The following is a 23300-nucleotide window of genomic DNA, read 5'->3' as shown; positions in this document are numbered from 1 at the left end:
TGTGGGGCCCAACGACCAGAGTCCGTGCGGCCGCCCTCTCCGGCGGGGCTGTGTGGCCCGACGACCAGAGTCCGTGCGGCCGCCCTCCCCGTCGGGGCTGTGGGGCCCAGAGACCAGAGTCCGTGCTGCTATCCTGTCTCTCATGCCTGTGTGGCCCGATGGCTCCAGACAATATGGCTGCTCTCTCCCTCAGTGCTGTGTGGCCCAACGACCAGAGTCTATATCACTGCCCTTCAGCGCAGGGCTGTTTGGCTAAGAGTTCAGAGACAAGATGGCCGCCCCTCCTCTTGGGGTTGTGCAGTCTAGTGGCACATTGGGGAGGTGGGCTGCCACCCAAGGATGGATGGTGGCCAGGGTAGGGGGATTCAGGCCCTCGTTACTCCCCTCCAGGTCCTACCCCAGGGCCTTGTCCATGGCCAGTGTGTTTGGCACTGAGTCAGTGGGGATCCAGCCAGAACATCTGACGTCACTCAGCATGACGGTGGCTAGTTCTCCCAGGTTACTTCCTACGAGATGTCTCTAGGCCATGGGCTGGGGGTCTCTGGGCTCCCGGGGTGGGAATCTCCCAGAGACTCCGAGCTCCCTTGCACGTCTGCAGGCACCCGGGGATGGGGTTGGGTCTCGGCACCTCGGGGCTCTGCAGTCAGGGGCTTCAGCTGCTTCTGGAATGGAGCCTACAATGTGCATCCTCCATTTTCGGCATCTGCCTAGACCGAGCTGAGCTGCTCCCTTTCACACTGGTGCTCCAGTTGTAGCATGTGCGGCAGGGCTGGGGAGGGGCTTGGCTTCCTCCACCTAGACTGTGAGGTTATGTGTGACTGGTGCACCCCGGCACATCCTGCTCTGCCTCTTCTCTCTCCTCCTTCCCATGCAACAGCTGCTTTGCCGTCTCCCAAGAGGTGTGATCAGTGGTGGGCTCAGTTGGCTCCTGTTAGCCTCTAGATGTCTGTAAGAGGGAGAAAGGGCAGGAACACAAATCAGAAGAACAAAACCTTCAAGCAGGGTAGTTTTCCACAGCACAAAACCACCGCACTTTGCTAATGCTCCTTTGTAACTTCCCTGAGAGCTGGCATTGCGTAAAGAGAGCACCCAACCCCCCACAACCTCCGCTACCCTGTGGGCTGGCAATGGATAGAGGGAGTCTGGGAGACTTTCTCCTCTCTCCGCCTGGCTCTGATGACTGAGGGAATCACATGGGAGAAGCTCTGTGAATGTAGGGCTCTGTGCAGTGGGGAGAGATGTCAGACATGGAGCCCAAAGGTGGGGTTGTCCTGACTCTGCAGTAACTTCATTACAGTGAGAGAGATTTCAGAGCTCAGCTACAGGGTTCTGCCCTGTAACCGTGTGTGGGGCTGGGGCAGAAGTGGGGCAGTGATGCACTCATGAAAGGAGTAGGGCTAAGGGGGGCCCCGTGGTACAACCACTAAAGCCCCTGTGTGCTGCGTTCCAGCTGGGCCGGCTCTGCCTGGCTGGGGTGGGGCGAGGCGGCTCCGCGCGCTGCCGTTCCTCTCCCCCCCGCAGCCGCAACGCTGCAATGAGCACCACCCCGGGAACCTCTATCCTGGGAGGTAGCTCAGTGGTTTGAGCATTGGCCTGATAAACCCAGGGTTGAGAGTTCAACCCCTGAGGGGGCCATTTGGGGATTTAGTTGGGGATCGGTCCTGTGTTGAGGAGGGGGTTGGACTAGATGACCTCCTGAGGTCCCTTCCAACCCTGCTAGTGATAGTCTATGAGCTGCTCTTGCCTGTAGGCTCCGCCCCCTACAGCTCCTGTTGGCTGCGAATCGTTAATCCCACCCTGGCCCTGCCCCTAGCTCCTCCTCACTCCGGCTCCAACCCTCGGCTCGACCTCCACTAGGCCCCACCACCCCTGCTCCAGCCACTGGGCCCAACCGTCCATGCTTTGGTGTCCGACACCAGCGATATGTAGGAGTCGTTCACCTCACTGCTTTCCATGCGCATGGCCCTGAGTTTGTCAGCTCTGGGTTTCATCTGCCATTGTGCTGCCCAGTCACATGGCTTTATTAGATCCCTTTCAACTTCTTCAAAGTCTTCTCTACGCCTCACTGACCTACACAATTGTCTGTCATCTGCCAGTATCCACCTCGTTGTTCAGTCCTTGTTCCAAAGACGCTGTTGTACGTACCATAGCAGGACAAAGAGGTCTTCTGTGTCGGTCCCGTTCCCTAGTCGAATGCGGAACCCGACACGAGATTTCTAAGCTTCTGCAGCCATTTGTAATATCTATTGAGGATGTGCCCTGTGGTGCTGTCAGATGTCAAAGGCACTTCCTGAAAAGCTGAAACAAAGAGGAAACGGGTTGAAAGCCCCATGGTGCTGATGTGACTGGTGCCTAGGAAACCTCCCCTTCAGATGGCCATTGCCACATGCTATTAGCTACCCAAGAGTCTGCGGGCAAGAAACAGCAACTCAGCTACTCCCAAAATAGCCCTGGACAGAGAGGAGACCCCATTCCGTGCGTAACTTCCCCCTCCCCCAGCATACGCACGTCCACACGCTAAAACACAGGCAGGTGGGGGCAACTCTGCTTGGGATGGAACAGAAAAGTGACAGCAGCAGAGGTGTTAAATGATCCAACATTTACGCACAGATCTGCAGAGAGATTTAGACTCCTAATGTCTACTGAAATCCTGTGTGGCCCTGTGCCTTCATTCCTTAAGAGGTCACAGGGAAAGATGTTTCCAATGTGGACTCAGGGGATTTCCTGTGAGTTGATAACCAAGTTCTGAGTGGTTCCCTGGCCTGAAATCTCTCCATTCCAGGGAGGGCAAGTGACAGAGGGTAATTGTCATCCTCATCATCGCCCTTAATAATAACAACAGCCCTTTTCAATTCTGTCAGCCCTTCCTTTAGAGACGTTCTGACCTCTATGAAGACAGTCTCCCCAAACAGCTCTAAGGCTACGTCTATTCTAGGAGCTAGGGATGGAATTCCCCTGCTCCCGTACACATATTGTGGCACCTCGATGAAAGCTCACGTGACCATCCTTCTTCCTTAAACACTGTCCTTAGACAGAGAGGGACACATTCCAACCTGTGTTCAGGCCCTGTGCTGCACCCCTGTACTTCCCACAGAGGCACAAACACACAGAGGTATTTCCTTACCTTCATACAGGCGGGAGATGCCATCTTCAGTCACTGTTTCAGACAACAAGTCACAGTAATGGTGGATAGTATTTCCTAGACAGACAATGAATCTTATTACTTTTCAAATCCTTTGCTGAAAACTGCGAAAGATGCAGCCATTCTCCCAAGACAGCCCTTGGGAAATTAAATACATTCCTTACACCTGTTCACAAAGCACATTAGATAAAGCATCAGGAGCCTAGAAGTCACTGAGAGACTGATTTCCAAAGGAGATTGAATTCACATCATGCTGGTTTCCCCTAGGCGCAGCCAAAGAGTTGTTGTGGGCAGGGGAAGTTGGTGCGGTCAATAGAGCTAAGTTGCTCCCTTCATCTTGGAAGACATGTTAATTTTTTCTCTCTCTCTCTATCACACACACACATACACCCACACACACAGAGGGCCGGCTTTAGGCAGTGCGGGGCCCAATTCAAACAGTTTCGACGGGGCCCCGGCAAGGATGACCAAAAACCAACAACCACAACAACCACATATATAAAAAACCACGTGGGGCTTGTACTCACTGGGTGGCGCGCTGGGTCTTTGGCCGCACGGCGGCGGTGGGTCCTTCACTCGCTCCAGGTCTTCGGCGGCACTGAAGGACCCACTGCCGAAGTGCCGCCGAAGACCCAGAGCGCCGCTAGGTGAGTAAAAATTAAAAAGACGCCTCTAGCCAGGGAAGGGATCCTCACTGGGTGCAGGGCCCTCTTAGGCGCACCCCTCCCCCCCCCCCACACACTTACTTTCAGGATTCTGGTGCTGTCGGAGGGAACAGAGCAGCAGTCTAGAAAAGGGCTTTGAAGGAAGCAGTTCAAGAAAGCTCAAGTGAAGTTGCTCTGCTTACCAATGAACAGGGCTGCAGAATGTCTGATTGTTGTCTGTGAGCTTTCCAGGTACTCTAAGGCCTGGAACAGGAATTTGGGGATGTGGCTCTTGTTGTTCTGCATCTAGGAAGAAAGGAGGAAGAAACGCACAATATACAAATGACATGTTCTCCCCACAGCGACTAGTCCAGGGAAGCCAAAGCATAGAGCCAGGGCATGGCAACAGCCAGTATGAGCCCATGCGCCACAGCAGCACCTCTCTGGAGTTACTATTGTGTTCTCCAGAACCTCAGCTTTCATTTTCAAAGACAAACGTTTGCAGGTCTGACAGTTGAGGAGAAAATGTTCAAAAATGTGAAGAGATTGTAACTCCTGCAGAAATGAACCAGCAGAGAGCCTGGAATAGAGTCCTGCCACCCGACGGAAGCAGATGGATACTCAGGGTGTGGGGTTAAAAAGGTCTCCCTCAAGTCCACTCTCAAGGCACAAGGAATTGACCTACCAAGCACTTCCAGGTACACTTCATGAGCTGTGTGGAGCCATCCCAGGCCATGCTGCGGAACAGCATCTTCAAATGAGCCCACCTGAGAAACACTGCGCAGCGGAAGAGCGTCAGTTTGCATCGCTGCAAGAGAAGGTGAGACCAAGAGGATTCTCACTGAGAGAGGGACAGTCTGGGGGACATGGAGCCTTCCCCGTCCCTTGTTCTCCTGCTTTTCCTGCTAGTGGAGGAGATTCCTGTCATTTGTTGTACACAGGAGTGTGCTCAGGAGAGGGAATTGGCTGGAGCGAGCCAGAGCCGTCCTGTCTTTGGATGGTTTGGAGTGGTTGACCAGGGCCCTGCGCTTTGGGGGGCCCCGCACTTCAGGGGGACGCAGGACGTGGGCCATGCAGGGGCCAGGAGCAGGACTCCCGGTCCCACTATGCTATGCCCCACCTTGCCAGCTCCCAGCGTCGTTCGGGAATTGGGGGGGGGGGGGTTTGTGGTGTGGGGTGGAATAGGGATGGGGCAGGGGGCGGAGCAGGGGTGAGAAGAGGTGGGGTGGCACTTGGGGGAAGGGATGGAGTGGGGCTGGGGCTTAGGACAGAGTAGGGAGTGTTGTCCCAGGCCCTGCGCCCCTCTATGGACGGCCCTGGAAAGATTCATAAGAGATCTCCACAGCTCAGTCCTTAGGCGCAAAGAGACTGCATGAGAGCGTGAGTCAGCTTTGGGATCCCAAAGAGTCGGACCAAAGGGGCCCCAGATCAGGCTTCCCTCCACATCCCAGCTGGCCCAACGAAAGAGGGCAACGTCCGGTGAATGCTGGGAAGCTGGGACCTGGAGAAGTTCTCTCAGGAGCTCCAGGGAAGAAGTCAGGGCAGCTGCACCCACTTTCCAGAAGGCTGTGGGCAGATATCAGCTCCCTGAAGCGAAGGGCACTTACAGATCTGTGCTCCCTTTTCTCTTGCTGCCTCTTGTTGTGAGCCTTTGGATGCAGCAGCCCAAAGGCCTGAGGCCTGTCTTTGCAGGAGAGGGTCAGGGCTCTTTCCCAGAAGAAGGCTTTTCTTCCCAATTGTGCTGTGTGCTGTGAGAATGGATGAGGCACTGGGCTCCAGCATGGAGTGAAGCAGGGAGGAGAAGACTCTGCTTGGGCAAGGGGCTCTGGCCATTAATGGAGTGGGGGCCCCAGGGGATTCTGGCTCTTTGCTCTTCAGGAAATAATGACCATGGCACTTACCAGTGTCACACTCTCATCCCGGTCTTCAAGATGCAGCAGCAGCGGGAGCAAGCAGTGGATCATTTCCTGCTGCACGATGGGTTTGTCCGGGTCCTTCACGCTGCTCACCACGTTGCCAAGCAGTAAAATGGCAGCGGAGCGCACACTGCCCCTCTCCTGGCAATGACACACAGGGAGTGGGGAAGCCCGGTTAAAGCCAGGCAGGATCAGAGCATAACGCGACAGAGTCATAATCCGCACGCTGCTCTGGATCCCCTGTGATAACTGACTTGGGTCACAGGAGCTGTGAGGCCACCAGGCCAGCGCCATAGACATCTTGTGCAGAACAGGGCCTGAGACGCTGTGCAGGGCTGTGCAGCCCCATGGTGTCCTAGACGCAATGTTTGTCTGGAGAGCACAGAATCCTAGACCCCTAGAAGATGAGGGGAGAGGGAGGGAAGGCTGCTGGAGACCGGTCTGGGGAAGGGGAGGAGCAGCTGCTGGAGCCTTTCAGGGAGGTGCTGCTACAAAACACAGCAGTTCTTTTGCTCCTCGGTGCCCCTGAGAGCCGGGCCATTCCCGACCCACCTCTTTCCTGCTGGGAATCTCCACCTCTTTGGGGGCCGGTGTTCTCCAGACAGCTGGTCGCCTGCCCAGAGCCAGGCCCCTCTCCCCCAGGCCAGGCAGGAGCAGGGGCTGGGAGCATGGCGCTGAGGCTGAGGTGTGCGGAGAAGAGCTCTGACAGGGAGGTGGCTGAGCAGGAGATTCCCCACCCATGGCAGGGGCACCCCTTGGAGGCTCCATGGCAGGGCTGAGGGGTGGGAGACAAGGGGATGGGGAGAGAGAGACAAGGGCACCAGAGACAGGCGGAGGGGGGGGAATGGGGTTCTCCTGTGTTTCCCAGCCTTACGTCATCAATGAAGGGGCGAAGGCTGACTGCAATGTCCTGGGAGATGGATCCAAGCCCCTCCCCATTCAGGAGGTAGATGATGTGTCCAGCTTGATGCATGGCCCCCATGACACGCACTCCGTCCTTGTCACAGAACATGTCCATGATCGCTGGCAGCTGGGCCCGTAACGATTGCACCTGCAGGAATGAAGAAGGCAGCTCATTACTATCCTGGATGACAGCCTGGGGCATATGCTGGCCCATCCCACTCCAACCTATGAGACACCACGGCTGGCACAGCCGCCCAACGGGGCACAAAGTCATTCTCCTGTCACTCTCTGCCAGCTGCTCACTGTAACCTTTGTCTTTGCTCACCCGCCTCCCCCATTGCATCACATCTGCAATCAGGGGTCAGCTCACGGGAGCAGGGACCACGTCGTGCCTTGATTTGCTCAGTAAAGCACCTCCAACATTCGAGTGCTGTGCGTTAAACAACAAGGCTTGTGTGGGGATCTCGCTCTCATTGCTGAGCTATTTGATAGACATCGGCTTCCTCGGTCCCCCGGGCAATCCACGCCTCTCACCTTTTCTGGCTGGAGCACAATACTGCCAAGGCCTCGCAGACTGAGCCGACGTACAATGGGATTTTTATCTTGGGTCCATTCCATGAGCTGCGCCTGGAGCTCTGATTTTGTCATTATTGAATCAATGGAAGGACTCTGGAGAAACTGGAAAGAGCCAAATCAACATCGGGTTGAGGAGCAGAGGTCTTCCTGTGGGGTCTGTTCCCTGGACACTCATCTTTACCAAAAGGCCACTTACTCCCATACAACGTCTCCGGTGTGTAGGGAGCCATGTGCTGCTCTTTCAGTTGGTTCATTCCCAGAACTTAGACTAATGCACAAGTCACAAATAAACCCCCAGGGAAAGGGGAATCTCCAGGCCCCACTGAGTGCCATGGAGCGACCCCTGGGGCAGAAGAAAAGCAGAACCCCAGGAAAAGGTGAGGAGAGAAGCATGGCCTTGGGGCACCGGAGAAACATCTTCTCTTGTCACATGATCCCACCTAGGCACATCCAGGCAGGAGCGATCTCACCCTGTCTCTCCCTCCCTCCCTGTGCCATGCCCCACCACCATCCATGTGCGGAGAGGAGCTAGCTGGCTGTAGGCTGCTGAGCTGCTGACAATGTGCCCAGAGCTTACTGGCCTTAGCTGCTCTCCTGTCAACTAAAGAATCTCACCTCAGTGCAGAAAGTCATGGCGATATTTCTCTGCTCCTCCTCCTTCTCCCTCTGGACAATGGTGACGGCCTCTCTGAAGACGGCAGGGAGCTGAGGGTTCTCAAACTCTATCATGGCTCTGGAACATGGAGCAGAAAGTCCCTTGTGGATATCAAGGGGGAGAGAGAGTTCCTCTCTAGTTGCTGGGCTGAGATGGCAGCCTGGAACAGAGGAACATTTCACACGGAAATCCCATTCCCAAGAGAGACCCACTGAAGAGGAACCTTTGGGCTCCTACCTTGCAATCAGGCCAACACCTTGCGAATAGTAATATCGTGAAGATATCATGTCCCAACCCTGCTGAAATTGGATGCTGGCAAATTCCTTCCAGTATCCGGGCATGGAAAAAAGAGTCTTCACAGCCTCCACCGATGTGCTAAAGACAAAAAATACCAGTGTCAGGCAATGCGATCAACCCCGAGCATGGCAAAGCTGCACACGCCCTGGCACACACAGCATGGACAGCAGGAGCTAGCCTCCCCGAGGATAGATCCAGTGTGATATCATGGTGCTTCCCTGCCCAATGGGCCCTGTCGACACTGCAGTTTCATTGAGTTTGTAACCAGTTAGTGACACTGTAGCTTCTGAAGATGGTTGGTGTCATCACTCAATGCGGTTGAATACTTGATTCTTTACCGTGACAGGTAACAGGACTCAAGCAGGCATGTGGGGCCAGATCCTTAGTTGGTGTAAGCGAGCCTGGGCTAACTATAGCACCCGAACAAATGATGGCCATGAACAGCCCACATGTGTTTAGAGCAGAACAAATCTGTTCTTCCTTTTCCTTTCAGTCATTACCTTAGGGGGTTGAGGCAGCTGGATCCCTCCTTGGGGCTGGATGTCGTGCTGGCCATGTAGGTCCCTGGCAAGTGCAGATCCATCACATACTGCACTTGCCTGACGCAGAGAATGAGCATCTGGGGATACATTTCCAGGATGGCTTCTCGGTATCCCCATAGGAAAAGGACCTCGTAAATGGTCCTCATTGCCTGGAGGGGGGAAAGAATTTCACTCCACTATCCCAATCTGCCACCTGCCCCCATTGCCACTCGCTATTGTCCTTTTCTTGGGTCTCATTCCCTGCCCAGCCTATTACAAAAGAGGATTGGCTCCTGAGAGGGGAGGAGACATTTGGAGGGTCCTGAAACTTCCCCCATTCCTGGAACGGAAGCAGGATGGAGCCCTACGGAATGGTCAGAAGAGTCTGGATGACGTTATTCCCCATTATTTCGCTTAATGGTGCAGACTCTGTGCTTTGGGTTTCCAGCCATGACTGGACGGGCTGAAACCATCCTGAGGAGATCTGTTCTCATAGCCCCAGTGTTTCTGGCCCAGTCAAAAGTACCGGACATCTCATGATCCTGTGCTGGGAAGATTTCTAGTCATAATTTAGAGAGCCAGAAACCTGGATACTTCCAAGAGACACCCGAACTGCACCTGCTCACTAAAGAGCCACCTAGAGCAGCACACAGAGCCAGGGCACCAGCAGATAAACCGCTTCAGATCGGTAACTTTTCCTGGGCGAAGCTTTATTCACACCTCTTTGGTTTGCTAGGAGTAGGGTGACCAGACAGCAAATGTGAAAAATCGGGACGGGGTGGGGGGGTAATAGGAGCCTATATAAGAAAAAGACCCAAAAATCGGGACTGTCCCTATAAAATCGGGACATCTGGTCACCCTAGCTAGGAGGTGGCCAGGACACACCAAGGCCTGGTCTGCATTACAGAGTTATGTCAACGCAAGGCCCCTCACCCAGCATCACCCTGACGATGGAATTTCCTTCCCATCGGCAGAACTGCCCCTTGGTGCCAAAGTCATAACTCCACCTCCACAAGTGGCAGAGAGTCCAGGTCAATGCAGTTACGTCAATTCCGTGTCAGTGTAGACACAACGTCGCGTACGTCAACTGGCTTTCAGGAGCCTTCCCACAATGCCCCACCCTGACCGTACAATCGAGACGAGCGCTTCTGGTGAGGACGGGCACTGCCGACACAAGCAGCAAAGTGCAGACACACACAAGGGATGGAATTGCTGTGGCGGCTGTATGCCGAGGTAACGCAGGTCGGCTTCATTGTGTAGTGGAGCCGTGGCCTGAAGCTAAGAAGGGGTGAAGCTCCCCCCCCACACACACACAGATGCACCATCCTCCCCGCGGTGGCGGGTTCTCAAAGTGACATCTCAAATCTCACTTACAGCCAGGGACACATTGCCGCTCTTCTCCTCCCGGCATCTCTGCTGGAGCTTGTCCAGCAGCTGCCGCAGCACCTCCCTGGGGAGCTGTGGTTCTTCCCCCAAGGCCTTCCACAGCTCAATGGCACATCTGCAGATTCAGAAAGAGAAGTCAGACCTTCCCTGCTTGGCTACCTCTTGCCCTCCCCAGGGAGAGGCTTGGAAAACAGGCAGGAAAGGCGTCTGTGAGAGGAGAGACCGATTGGTGCAGGGAGGCTGAGGCAGGGCAAGTCCCGTCAGAGAAGGTTGTATTTATTCCTTTCCCCTAATGGGTTCTTGTTCCTGAAGCTAGCACCGCTGTTTCCAGGACAGTGACCATGATCTGACCACAGAGTGACCAGCACAGTGTGACCACCAGACTGTGCAACATTCTGCGCTATTACGCTAGGGTCAGTCCCGAGGAACTTGCCTGACCTCACTGGAGTTACTCTGGCTATTTGGGGGTGTAAATGAGACCCAGCATTTGGCCAAGTGTCTCTTAGCAGCTGAATCCTACTGCAGTGTGGTGGATGGGGTCAGACACTGAATGAGAACATGCCCTGATAGGAGAGGGTTCAGGAGCTTGGAAAGGGAGATTGTACTGCCCAGTGTGACAGAGCTGGAAGGAAACTAGTACTGAAATCCCCCTCCTCTCTTCTCTCCATTCTTGCTGATCTAACCGCTCCTGGTCCCCTCAGGCATCTGCAGAGGAAGACTGCAGACAGATCCAAAAGGCTTCCAGTCATTTGACTTCCAAGTTTGGTGAGGAAGGTCGGACATGGTGGTCAAGCCCTGGGGACACTGAGAACAAGAGCAAATGGCCTGGATTTAAGGTCTTCAGGAAGCTTGACTGAAATTCTGTGCCAACGCTGCCGAGTTTTTATAGCTTCTGAGCACAGACCCTGGAAAGCACTGGGGCTGCTTCAAGGAATTCAAATCTGAAAGGTTTACAAATCAAACATTCAAATCAATATGAAAACCAACACTGTATTCCTCTGGTAACGGAACTGGGTAAGAAATTCAGTTTCTTTCATGCTGCTCTTCAATTCTCTCTCCCATGTGACACAGATTTGTCTATGGTCAGTGCAGAACTGCATTGCAGAGGATGCTGAGGAAAGACGGAGTTTTGACCTCTGGCAAGGGTCCAGTTGGGTTTCACGGCCCCTAGGCACATGCAGTGGTGAGCTCCAGCCGGTTCGCAGCGGTTCGCACGAACCGGTTGTTAAATTTAGAAGCCTTTTTAAAACCGGTTGTTCCAGGACAACCAGGTTCTAAAAAGTTTTTAAATTTAACAAAGCTCAGGCAGCTGTCCACCCGGCCCGCAGCCCCAGCTCACCTCCCCCTCCCCCCTGAATGCTCCTCCCTCCTTCTCCTCCCCCTCCCCTGCTTCCCGCGAATCAGATGTTCGCGGGAAGCCTGAAACGAGGAGCAGGCAGGTAAGCCGGGTGGGGCGGACGGCACGTGTGGCCCAGTCCAGCTCCACTTTGAGCGGCTCCCCCTGGCCCCAGCCAAGCTCCCCAGCCCGGTCTGGTCCCGGCTGAGCGGCTCCGACACGGCCCAGCTTGGGACCCGCAGCACCGGCGCTGGTGCCGGCCCGGGGAGTCGGGCCCCACGGCTCCGGCCCCGCTGCCGGCTGAGCGGCTCCAGCCCGGCCCGGAGAGTCGGGTCCTGCGGCTCCAGCCAAGCGGCTCGGCCCTGGCCCGGGGAGTTGGGCCCCGTGGTTCCGGCCGAGCGGCTCGGCCCTGGCCCTGCCCAGGGAGTCGGGCCCCGCGGTTCCGGCCGAGCGGCTCGGCCCCGGCGCCGGCCCGGGGAGTCGGGTCCCACAGTTCTGGCCGAGCGGCTCTGGCCCCGGTGCCGGCCCGGGGAGTCAGGCCCCGCTGCCGGCCGAGCGGCTCCAGCCAGACCCGGCCTGGAGAGTCGGGCCCCGCGGTTCCAGCCGAGCGGCTCCAGCCCCGGTGCCAGCCCGGGGAGTCGGGCCCCGCGGTTCCGGTTGTGGTCCTGGCGGAGTGGACCAGGTCCGGATCCAGGCAGTGTGGTAAGGGGGCAGGGAGGGGGTGGGTTGTGGGGGGTTGGATAGGGGTCAGGGCGGTCAGAGGGCAGGGAACAGGGTGAATGAATAGGGGCAAAGGTCCCGGGGAGCAGTCAGGAAAGAGCATGGGTTGGATGAGGTGGTGGGTGCACTCAGGGACAGAGAGAAGGGGTGGTTGGATGGGGTAGGGGTCCTGGGGGGCCATCGAGAATGAGAGGTGGGGTTGGGTGGGTGGCAAGGGGCAGTCAGGGGACAGGGAAGGGGGGGATAGGTCAGAGGTCCTGGGGGGGGGTGTCAAGGAACATGAGGGGTTGGATGGGGCATGACCCCCCCCGGGGAGGGGAGGAGGGAACTGGTTGTTAATATTTTGGCAGCTCATCACTGGGCACATGGGGACTGTGTTATAAACACCTCAGCTGGATGGCTCTGCAAAGTGATCGGCAATAACCAGCAGGACTCAGAGTTCACAATGTATTGAGATGAAAAGAGGCACTCACCCATCTCAGAGCTGTTATTGCCGGCTGTCTGCAGACTCAGGCAGGCTGCACTGCATTTACGCTATGGTCACGTGTGGATCATTTATTTATTTTGCAACAATTAGGTCTTGAACTTTCTGTCTTAAGAGATTTACCTCTGCTGTGCAGCTCCATAAGGATGAGTGTGTTTTTTCACCAGTTCCTCAGCCATGGAATAACTAGGGATCTGACTGCAGGTAACAATCCTGCACTGGTCCCCAGGGGACGGACAGATGGACCTCATGGGCCTTTTCCATCTCTGCCTTCTCTCACACAATAGGGAGCAGCCAGACCTCATGACCCAGGGATGTGGAGTGAGCCCCAAAGTCATTTATTGGCCCTGTACTGGATGGGAGAGGAAGTGGGGTGACCCATAGAAATCAGGACAGTGCTGGAATTCTTCAGAAAACTGGCATGTCTCCATCCTGGGGAGTGCAGGAGGAGGGTTGGCTCCTCAGTGGTTGGGCCTGGGCATCTCCTCTTAGTGAGCATGGACAGCTCTCTGCACAGCAGGAAACTCCCTCCAACTGTGTGAGCCCGACGGACCCTTCCCAGACTGTGGCCTGTCAGTAGGAGCAGGAAGAGAAATAATGGCCTGAGGTGATAACAGAGCAGCTCCCTACCTGTCCGAGGACAGCGTGTGCGCCACACAGCTCAGAACCACGTCCTGGGGGTGGGAACGAGCCAGCAAGGCCGTGGCCCTCAGTGCTGCTTTTCTGGCTCTGGGATGACAGACGTTGTCCAGCCAGATTAAGATACGTCCCACGACGTCTCCAACCTGGAAGAATGCCAGAAAGTTGAGGGATGGATTTATCCATGAGTGGCCTTCTCCCAGGTAACCCCTCCTGGCAGCCCTGCAAGCCGCCTCTCACCTCAGTTGCCCATCTTGGCTCCTCCATAATGTCAAGAAAGAGGCTTTGACAAGTCCAGGAACCCCAGCCTTCCTGAGGTCTGGTTTAGCACCTTAAAGCTCAGAAACACACACAAAAGCCTTCACCAAAACCTTACCGTGGGCACAGCCCAAACTCCCCTGCTGTCCCAGGGCCTTCCCTGCCTTAGCAAACTGCTCTCAGCCCTGCTCTCAAGGGCTTCCCTGCAGGAGCCTTTCCTCCATCTCTGCAACTTCCTGCTGATCTCTCTAGCACAATCAGTTCCTCCAGGCCCGTGCTTCTCAACCCAGTTTCCATTGTGGGCCCCATATGTGTTGTGTGGGGCACGTCCAATACCACCTGTTTGGCTCTGAGGATGTCCCAGGTAGAGAAGCGCTGCTCCAGACCCAGCTGGTTCCACTGATGTACCCCAGAGCCCATCCCAGAGATGGCAGGCAGGGCTAGTTGGACGGGGCTAGCCAGCTCCAGGCCCCAGCCCTAAGGAGAACCTCTGCACTGCGGGATTTTAAAACCTGCCGTAACCAATCTCAAAGCCGGGTCTCTAACCTCGGGCTCAGGCGATGGCACTGGGAACAGCAGTGCAGACCTGGAGACTTGGGCTGGAGCCCAGGCTCTGGAGCCCCCTCGTCCCCAGGCTTCAGAGCTCCAGTTCCAGCCCAAGCCCCGAAGAGGCTGCGTTGCCGTTTGGCCCCACAGTGCCAGCCCTGGGAGCCCACGTCCATAGGGCCAGGCTTTCCGGCTCCTGCTGCAGAGTTTGCAGCACAAGGTGGACAGACCCGAAAGGGACAAGCCGCCCCCTAGGGCTCTTCCATGAGGAATTGGTCATTGCTCTTTCCTCTCTCGAACAAGGAGCAGGAGCTACAACCCGGGTGGCTGGATTCTGGTGCCCTGTTCTGCTAGCAGGAGTTAGAGCCCTGCACAAATCAATCTGCTGATTGGGGGCCATTTGTTAACTTCCCGCTGGGACCTGCTGGAAACAGGGAACTCGGCCAGAGACAGGGACGACCTGCAGGAAACCCCAGGAACAGGCAGGTTTGGGGAGGAAACTCAGGCTGAGGATTCTGTTAGTTTATTAGTTTCTGAGTTTCCAGGAAAGCCAAAGCCCAGGAAGGGAATAAGTCTGCACTTGGGCGCCATGGGCAGGCGGTATCTGGGGAAGGGCAGGAATGTCACCTATTTCCAGGCCGAGCGATTGAAGGCAACGTTTAAAGGACTGTATCGCTCCCCTTCAGTGGGGCTGGGCTGTCCTCAGGGACGTGTCAGAGCTCCAGCGGGCAGAGAACACGTCAAACACCGGACGCCGCGGATCCCCGCGGCCAAGCGATGAAGGGAAAGGGGCTCAGCCAACCCTCACAGCACCATGCCCGTGTGTCCCAGGAACGGTTTCCTAGGAGAGGAAATTCTCCCCTCCCCCTCTCTGCGCAGCATCCCCCTGCCCCACGGTGGGAGTCTCTTACTCTCTCCATCTTGTCTCCGTGTAGAGATACGATGGTCCTCAGCTCTTCCTCGGCGGCTTGAAATCGCTCCAGGGTGGGTGTCGTCAGACCCTTCACGGCTCTCATCAGCAGGGCTTGGAGCTGGGCTGAGGGAAGCTGCTCCCCGGGGGTCTGCAATGAACAGGGACAGAGCCTGTCGGGACTGAGTATTTCCATTGCTCAGCTGCCCTGGAACAGTCTGTCCCGGCGGGAGGCTGGCAGCGCCCAGTGAGCGTGGAGACTCCGGCTGAGCCCTTTTCTTGACAAACCTCAACAGGTGCCGAGGTTTCCTCGGTCTTTCATACGCTTCCCCCTCCCCCTCTGCCTGAGAAGAGATGGGAGCCTCTCAGCCGGTGCTGGGACCCCAAGGGCACCCCATTTCCTCCCTCTCTAGTCCCTCCCCCCAGGAAGCCCAGCTTTTGCTGAGAAAGCCTCATTGGCCTGCAAAGCCCAGTCAAGTTGCTTGTTGAGTGCAGCCGAGGGGTCACTGCAGAACCTGCCCCGTGTCCCATCCCACCCCGAGCGCCGGAGCAGATTGGCTCAGCAACTCTAGCAGCCCACAGTGTCTGCGAGGAAAGGACTGAGAACAGGGCCCAAACGGAAATGCCTCTTCCTTCCCCACCCTGCAGCGTGTGGTGCTGCCACAAAACAGGCAGGAATCGCCGGCAGGACAGAAAGTAGCTTCGACTGAAGGAGCAAGTCTGCCTGGCTGAGGAGAACCCCAAACTGTGGGCCTCTGGGGCCAGCCCCCCATGGGTCAGAACTCACTGGGCACAATGTTACTGCAGGGGGGCTGGTTCCAGGGTCACCTAAACCCAGGGCCTGGGGTGCTGGAGGCCTTTGCCCTGGTGTCTCAGGCACCTCCTGAGTGTTACTGCAGCTGGCCTGCGTGGCTGGATTAGCCCCGTCTGTCCTGGACGCCAGCAGCTGAGGATGCAGTAGAGCACACCAGAGCGACACACTCTCATAGATACTCCTGGCAGAGGGGATCCAACCTGGGATTTCTGGAGTTTAGTGCAGGAGCCTCTCCCGCAGGAGCTAAAACCCAACTGGCTGTTAGCTAAGGCTCTAGAGCAGACTCCTTTTATCTCTGTCTCTAAGTGGTCCTGGTGCCACTAGACGGGCCAGAACACCCCACCCAGCAGGTGCGTGGGTTACCCCTACAAGTGCAGGGAGGGGCCTGGTAGGATTTTCAGCAGTGCCTGTGTCCCATGGAGAGTGCATCAGAATCAGGCACCTGAGTCAGGCACTTCTGCGAATCCCACTAAGCACCTCTGAACTTCTTGAGGTGCCTGAACCCCTTTGTCAACTTAGGCCTTGTTCAAGCAACCCAGAGAAACTCGTAAAGCCTGGCTGGAGTCGATCACACTTGAAGAGTGTTTCCTTTCAGCTCCCTGAGCAAGGGGCAGGTAGGTCTCCTGTCAGAGATCCCAGCTCCGGGAGATATTAATACACCCAGCAGGGGAGGCTTTCCAATAGCACAGTCACAAAGCGTCATTACCATGGTCATATGGGAGCTGCGTGGTAATGAGGGGGTGGGAGTGCGCTCTTCTTCCTGCTCTTCTGGGCTCCCTTTTTCCCACTTCCCCTGCGACTCCGACGCCTCCTTCTTCGTCCCTGGAGCAGAAAGAAACATTCGTAACATTTCCCTTTTCCATGTAGTATCCCTGGTTTACAGAGGATGGAAGTCGGGCCCAGAGCCCTGAAGCCACTTGCCCAGGGTCAGACTGAAGGTTGTTGGCAGCTAAGCAGAGAACTCCGATCTCATGGCTCTTACCTGGGGGCTTTTACCACACAAGGCTTCCTCGGACCTAGGGGCCAGGTTCTTTGCCATGGTGTATTCTACTTATCCCCTCCCCTTGCACACCTTCCCTGTCAGTGATGGGCAATGGGCCTCATTTGCATTTAACCCCCCAAGAAGTAATGGCTCAGCTCTGCTACGGTTCCCAGGTGTCACCTGCTGAGACCTCTGGAGCATTTTACTGATGAAACGGACCCGATCCAGGAGACAAGAAATGATTTCCTACAACGTCCAGCCTCTCTGTTCTCCTTACAGCCCGGAGCAATGTTAGTATTCCTCACCGCACAGCGCCAGACCCCCAGAGGGGGGTGACCTGACACACTCAGCTCTCCCCACCTCAGAGATGGACCTCGGCCACCCTTGCCAAAAGGATCTGGCACTAAATGGATTCCAGAGTCTGAGGTACCCATCAGGGCCGGCTCCAGGCACCAGCCGAGCAAGCTGGTGCTTGGGGCGGCAGATTCCAAGGGGCGGCTTCCGTCCAATCCCATTTGGGGGGGGGGCTTTGCTGCTTCCGCCGCCTCGGCAGGTTTTTTTCTTTTTGGTTTGCTGCTCCGGCGGCCCTGTAGGGGGTGGCAGCGGAGAGGAGGGGAGCTGCTGGGAGCGGTGCCAGGGCTGCAGCAAGCCCGGCACGGCAGCCCGCCCACCGGAGCGGCGTGGAGCCCTCCCAGCAGGCGGCGCGAGCACCCCGCCTAAGGAAGCCCTGGCCGCCCCCCTTGTCTCCACACCCTGCGCTAGCTGGAGTGTGCACTCCGCTGCCCGGGGGCTGCAGGGCTCGGAGTCCCCCTGCACCCGCGCTCCCGTTGCCCCACAGGGATTTTTTTTTCTTTTTGGTTTTTTATTTTTTCTTCCCTTCGGTGCTCCGGCCGGCTGGGCGGTTTGTTTCGCACCCCTCCGCCCCCCGCTGCTCCGACCGGCCAGCAGGTTTCCTGCTGCCCCCTCCTTTGCTGCTACGGCCGGCAGGTTTGTTCATCCCCCTTCGCTGCTCCGGCCGGCTGGGCAGTTTGTTTCACGCCCCGCCCCCCCATCGCTCCGACCGGCAGGTTTGTTTCCCGCCCCCCCCCACTTCGCTGCTCCGGCCGGCTGGGCGGTTTGTTTCATGCCCCCCCTCCCCGTCGCTCCGACCGGAAGGTTTGATTCATCCCTCCCCCCGCCCCCTTCATCACTCCGACCGGCTGGCAGGTTTCCCACCCACCCCCTTCGCTGCTCCGGCCGGCCGGTTTGTTTTGAGCCCCCCCCTTGTTGCTCCGACCGGCCGGCAGGTTTCCCAACCCCCCCTTTGATGCTCCGGCCGGCTGGCTGGCAGGTTGGTTTCCCCCCTTTGCTGTTTCCGCTGGCTGGCAGGTTTGTTCCCCCCACCCCATCGCCACTTCGGCCCCTGCACAATTTTTTTTTTTTTGCTTGGGGTGGCAAAAAAGCCAGAGCCAGCCCTGGTACCCATCGCTGTCCCGTGAGAAGGCCCTGATGTGTAAGGCTCGTAGGGTGACTGGTGTGAGTATTCCTCACATGCTCCTCGCTAACCATGTGGATTGAATCCTCACCTGTAGGATCCAGTTCAACTTTCCCTGTATCCTCCTGCAGCTTCACCTCCTCTGACTCCACCTGGTTCTCAGCTGCTATCTTCTTCCGGGACAAGTGCCTCCACCTTCTTTGTGAGGAAATTGTTCTCTCCTCATCCCTGTCTGCCATCGAGGTGTCAGATTGGCTACAGACACAGAGTCTTTTCATGCCTGACAGGATGGACCATGAACATTTCCTTCTCTGGGGCTTCTCTGGCAAGGCCTGTTCTTGCTGGCTAATGTCAGAGCATGCCCCCATTGCTACAGGTTGGACAAGCACTTTGTGCACACGGATCTCTCTGTGCTCCCTAGAGGCGAGTCTTTGGAAAAAGGAACGAAGCCTGGAATAGAAAGAAGGAGGAAATGGGTTTTTCTGTCATTCTCTAAAGGAAGGGAATTAGTTTGCCCAGGATTCACAGGTCCAGGAGACCGGTCTTTTGAAGCCATCTGCTCCTCTAATAGCCAGGACTGGTTCATACAACCGAGAACATAAGCAACCCAAGACTGCCCATCCTGGGTCCAACCAAAGGTCCATCTAGCCCATTATCCTGTGTTCAGACAGTAGCCAGTGCCCCCAGAGGGAATGAACAATACACCTACATTAGACAATCATTACATGAGACAAAAGGTTTCTATTCACAACGGGAAGGCAAGGAGTGCATTGGGGCAACTCCAGAGGAAATACTATTTATGGAGATATCAGTCTAAATTCTACACCAGTTTTGTTATCTTCCCTTTAGGTGATACCCACGGAAATTCACCCCCACTCGTCTGCTGAAAGATAAAACAGTGGAAATCTGCCTCCAGAGAAGGTGAAAGGCTGGCGCAGGAGGGAGCTGAAAGATTCCGACGTTCAAATCAAACCGGAACGTTGAGACCTGACTGTTGCAACCCTGGCCCCCACCAGTCCCTAGGACGTGGGTGGCCGACCTGAGCCTGAGAAGGAGCCAGAATTTACCAATGAACATTGCCAAAGAGCCACAGTAATATGTCATCAGCCCCCCATCCGCTACCGCCCCAGCCCCCAGCATCTCCCTTCCACCGGCAGCCCCCGCAATCAGCGCCTCCCCCTCCCTCCCCACTCCTCCCGCCCGCCGCAATCAGCTGTTTGGCAGTGCGCAGGAGGCTGTGGTGGGGAGGGGGGAGGAGCGAGGGCATGGCAGGCTCAGAGGAAGGGGCAGGGGCCTTGGGGGAAAGGGTGGGGTGGTGGCAGGAGCTGGGGCAGAGCAGGGGGTTGAGCAGTGAGCACCCCACAGCATATTGGAAAGTTAGCATCTGTAGCTCCAGCCTGGGAGTCAGCGCCTATGCAAGGAGCCACATAGTAACCTCTGAAGAGCCACATGTGACTCCGGAGTCACAGGTTGGCCACCCCTGGGCTAGGAGAAGGAGGCACCAACCTGTCATGTGCGCTTAAGGAGCAGGAAAAGAATCTTGGAATTACCTTCTGTAAAAACTCATCTTCTTTCGAACACCTGTGGAAATAGCTGATTCAAGAAGTTGTTGAGAGATGGCTAGTACGCGTCTATCAGCAGCTCCTTGGGTCACCAGCCGTTGTCAACCAAGCCAGTTGGCAGACTGAAGGCAGGGCAAGAATGCTGAAGCAGAACATTCTTTGCAGTTGGGATACGTGACATCACAATAAACTTAACCATAAACACCCCTGGACACCTACCCAGAGAGACATGGACACAGAAGAGTTCGTAACATTAACAACACTCACCAGAAATCTCTAGGAATTTTGATTTTGGGAAGGGGGATTATAGACACCAATTGCACGGGTGCCCTGGGCATGGAGCACCCACAAGGAAAAAATTAGTGGGTGCTTAGCACCCACTGGTAGCCAAGCTCTGCCCTGCCTGCAGTGCGTCTCGCCCGCCAGTGGCCCCAGTGAGCAACTCCTCCTGCTCCCTCCCAGCACTTCCTGCCCACCACAAAACAGCTCTTTCATGGAATTCAGGATGCTCCAGGAGGGTCGGGGTGGAGCGGGAGATGGTACACTTGGAGGCGGAGATGGGGAAGAGGCGGGGTGGGGGTTGTGGGAAGGGGTGGGATAGAAGTGGGGCGAGGGTGGAACAGGGTTAGGAAGAGAGGGGGCAGGGGTTTAGAGGAAGGGGTTGATTTGGGGGTGCGGCGGGGCAGACCAGGGAAAAGGTGGGGCGGTGCTTTGGGGAAGAGGTGGAGTGGGGGAGGGACCTGGGGCAGAGCAGAGTTGAGCACCACTGGCCAGAGGGGAAGTTGGTGCCTACTGAGGGGATGGACAAAGGACTGATAGACTCATAGAAGATGAGGGTTGGAAGGGACCTCAGGAGGTCATCCAGTCCAACCCCCTGCTCATGGCAGGACCAGCCCCAACTAAATCATCCCAGCCAGGGCTTTGTCAAGGTGGGCCTTAAAAACCTCTAAGGAAGGAGATTCCATCACCTCCCTAGGGAACCCATTCCAGTGCTTCACCGCCCTCCTAGTGAAATAGTGTTTCCTAATATCCAACCTAAACCTACCCCACTGCAACTTGAGATCATTGCGCCTTGTTCTGTCATCTGCCACCACTGAGAACAGCCAAGCTCCATTCTCTTTGGAAGCCTCCCTCAGGTAGTTGAAGGCTGCTATCAAATCCTGCCTCACTTTTCTCTTCTGTAAACTAAATAAGCCCAGTTCCCTCAGCCTCTCCTCATACATCATCTGCCCCAGCCCCCTAATCATTTTCCTTGATCTCTGCTGGACTGTCTCCGTTTTTTCCACATCCTTTCTGTACTGGGGGGCCCAAAACAGACACAATACTCCAGATTTGGCCTCATCAGTGTTGAATAGAGGGGAAAAATCACCTCCCTCGAGCTGCTGGCAATGCTCCTGCTAATGCAGCCCAATATGCCGTTAGCCTTCTTGGCAACAAGGGCACACTGAGAAGCTTGATAAGCGTTAGCATCCACTGTAATCCTCACGAGACTTTCCACAGAACTGCCGCTTAGCCAGTCGGTCCCCAGCCTGTAGTGGTGCCTGGGATTCTTCCGTCCTAAGTGCAGGACTCTGCACTTGTCCTTCTTGAACCTCATCAGATTTTTTTTTGGCCCAATCCTGTAATTTGTGTAGGTCATTCTGGACTTTATCCCTAGCCTCCAGCGTATCTACCCCTCCCCCCAGCTTCGTGTCATCTGCGAACTTGCTGAGGGTGCAATCCATCCCATCATCCAGATGATTAATGAAGATGTTGAATAAATCGGCCCCAGGACTGACCCATGGGTCAGCGGGGAGAGGGTGGAGGAGAGGAGGCTACGGTGAGTGGTGGGGACCCCAGAGAGGGGGTGCAGCGGAGGAGAGGGGGAACACGGCCAGGCAGTGGTGGGCAGATGGGGCTGGGAGAAGGGGCGAAGCAGATACAGGAAGAGATGGAGCACAGGCTGGCCACCGGGACCCAGGCATCCGGGGCCTGGTTGGCGGCAGCTGTGCCAGGGGAGGCTTCCCCCACTATTATACCAACCGCCTGTGCTTCCACTGAGGGATCTCTGGAGTCTCAATGTTCCCCGGAACTCGCCTTCCCTGACAGGCCTGAGCAACCAGAGCTTGTCACTAGATCACGCACAGCCTCCCCGCAGGGAGCGTATGGACCCAAACAGGCTGGAGACAAGTTGGCACAGAAATCACTGGGGACTCGGGGAGCATCTTCAGCTGTGGAGGGTGACACACCCCACAGGAGCTGAATTTCTGACTCGGGGCTGAGCAGGGCAGGGTGGATGCGCAGCACAGCTGTGAGGCTGTCTGCTGCGATCGATGCACCAGGATCGATTTAGTGGGGGTCTAGTGGGATGGACACAGCCTGAGGCCTGAGTTTCCACTGCAGTCTGGATGCTCAAACACCAGCTTGGCTACTACAAGTCACCAAGCCCAGGCCACACAGAGACAGGCTCAGTGTGCAGTGTGGACACCCCCTCAGACAAGCCCAGGATTGTCACATGAGGAAATCAGCCCTTTCGTTGGACTTGCTGGTAGAAGAGCCCAGTGATGTTGCAGCTCCCCGACCGTCAGTGACAAACGCAGCGCTCCAGCAACTGAGCTCTAGGGCTCGCTGCTGAAAGAAAAGCTTAACGAGTGACAAAAGGCAAAGGGAGGTGCTGGTCTTTGGCCAAGGGCAGGGAGCCCCACCCTCCAACACAGACCATTTCCCTCGTTGTCTGTCTGTGCTGGGGCAGGAGCAATAACACGGCCTCCTGCTTTTGCTACTGCAGAGAGTCGGTTCTGACGCTCTCCTCAAACCCAGGGTGCGAAACAGGCCTCAGACCTGACTGGATGTAAACAAGAACTACGCAGCTAGACTGAGCCAGCTGGGAATTCAGCTGTGCCCCTTTCCTGGAGGGATGGACTGACCTGTGAGGGGCTGAAACCGGAGCTACCAATGCTTAACTTGCACTCGTTCAGCATCTTTCCTCCGAGTGCCGTCACTGTAGGTTAAATACTCCAGCCCTGGGCTCCTCGTCAGCTCTGGGCCCGACAAGCTTTCTCTGGGATTGGATTCTGTACAGCAGGGGTGCAGGGAACCAGCAGGTGCATCTGACTCCTTGGTGAGGTTTTGCGTGCAAGGTGTGTGTGTGAGTCTTTGTGTGTCGGAAGCAATGAGTGTGGCACTCGCACTGAACCGACAGAGGGCGATGGTGCTCGGAGCGAGACAATGGAAGAATAAAGGGGCAACGATGGGCATAACGATGATGATTGTGTTGTGTTTCATTCCTTAGATCTGGTGCCACCGCCCGTCCCTTTAGCCTTGTAGTTTACCAAGAATAAAACTAAATATCTGTTCAGATACAAGGGAGTGTCTGTGTCCATTCCTGCTAGCTGCACAGGGGTTTGATGTTGCTGCTTTCAATCCTCCGGCTCTGCCAGGATAAGGAACTGAAGGAGGGAGATGATTTTCTGACAGGGAGGGACGGTTCCTCTTAAAGGTGTTTGGCAGGCAGCCTCCTTCCCAGGTCTGTCCCGACAACACCCAGTTGAAAAGG

The 23300-nt window shown here is 56.1% G+C and overlaps 1 protein-coding gene across 3 annotated transcripts; it reads right to left on the bottom strand.

Annotated features, from left to right (window-relative positions):
• Positions 1-19912, bottom strand: LOC123355698 (maestro heat-like repeat family member 5). Of its 3 annotated transcripts, none has more exons than XM_044998258.1 (17): positions 19754-19912; positions 18295-18653; positions 16454-16569; positions 14935-15084; positions 13211-13365; positions 10029-10155; positions 8634-8824; positions 8074-8211; positions 7797-7914; positions 7140-7283; positions 6577-6753; positions 5688-5843; positions 4472-4594; positions 3990-4092; positions 3125-3199; positions 2146-2298; positions 1-946 (listed from the first exon to the last, which is right to left on the bottom strand). In XM_044998258.1, exons 1-16 carry the CDS (start codon positions 19768-19770, stop codon positions 2186-2188), a joined length of 2262 nt encoding a protein of 753 aa, XP_044854193.1. In that variant the 5' UTR covers positions 19771-19912; the 3' UTR covers positions 1-946; positions 2146-2185. The 3 variants fall into 3 exon arrangements, 2 of the variants coding, with proteins under 2 accessions (XP_044854193.1, XP_044854194.1); XR_006575172.1 differs by having other exon boundaries at positions 2071-2298; XM_044998259.1 differs by lacking the exon at positions 4472-4594.
• Between the last annotated feature and the right edge of the window lie 3388 nt (positions 19913-23300).

This window comes from Mauremys mutica, chromosome 24 (assembly GCF_020497125.1).
Source record: "Mauremys mutica isolate MM-2020 ecotype Southern chromosome 24, ASM2049712v1, whole genome shotgun sequence".
Classification (NCBI taxonomy): Eukaryota; Metazoa; Chordata; order Testudines; family Geoemydidae; genus Mauremys; species Mauremys mutica.
Note: the sequence above shows the minus strand (reverse complement) of the source record. Positions and strands in the feature narration are given on the sequence as shown.

Bases quoted from the DNA above. Each gene is read 5' to 3' on its own strand.
- LOC123355698 (XM_044998258.1), bottom strand. The intron at 8,825-10,028 runs GTAAGTGAGATT...TCCCCCCTCCAG, and splicing joins GCGGCAATGTGTCCCTGGCT to GCAATGAGGACCATTTACGA. The intron at 4,093-4,471 runs GTAGGTCAATTC...CTTTCTTCCTAG, and splicing joins AGTGTACCTGGAAGTGCTTG to ATGCAGAACAACAAGAGCCA.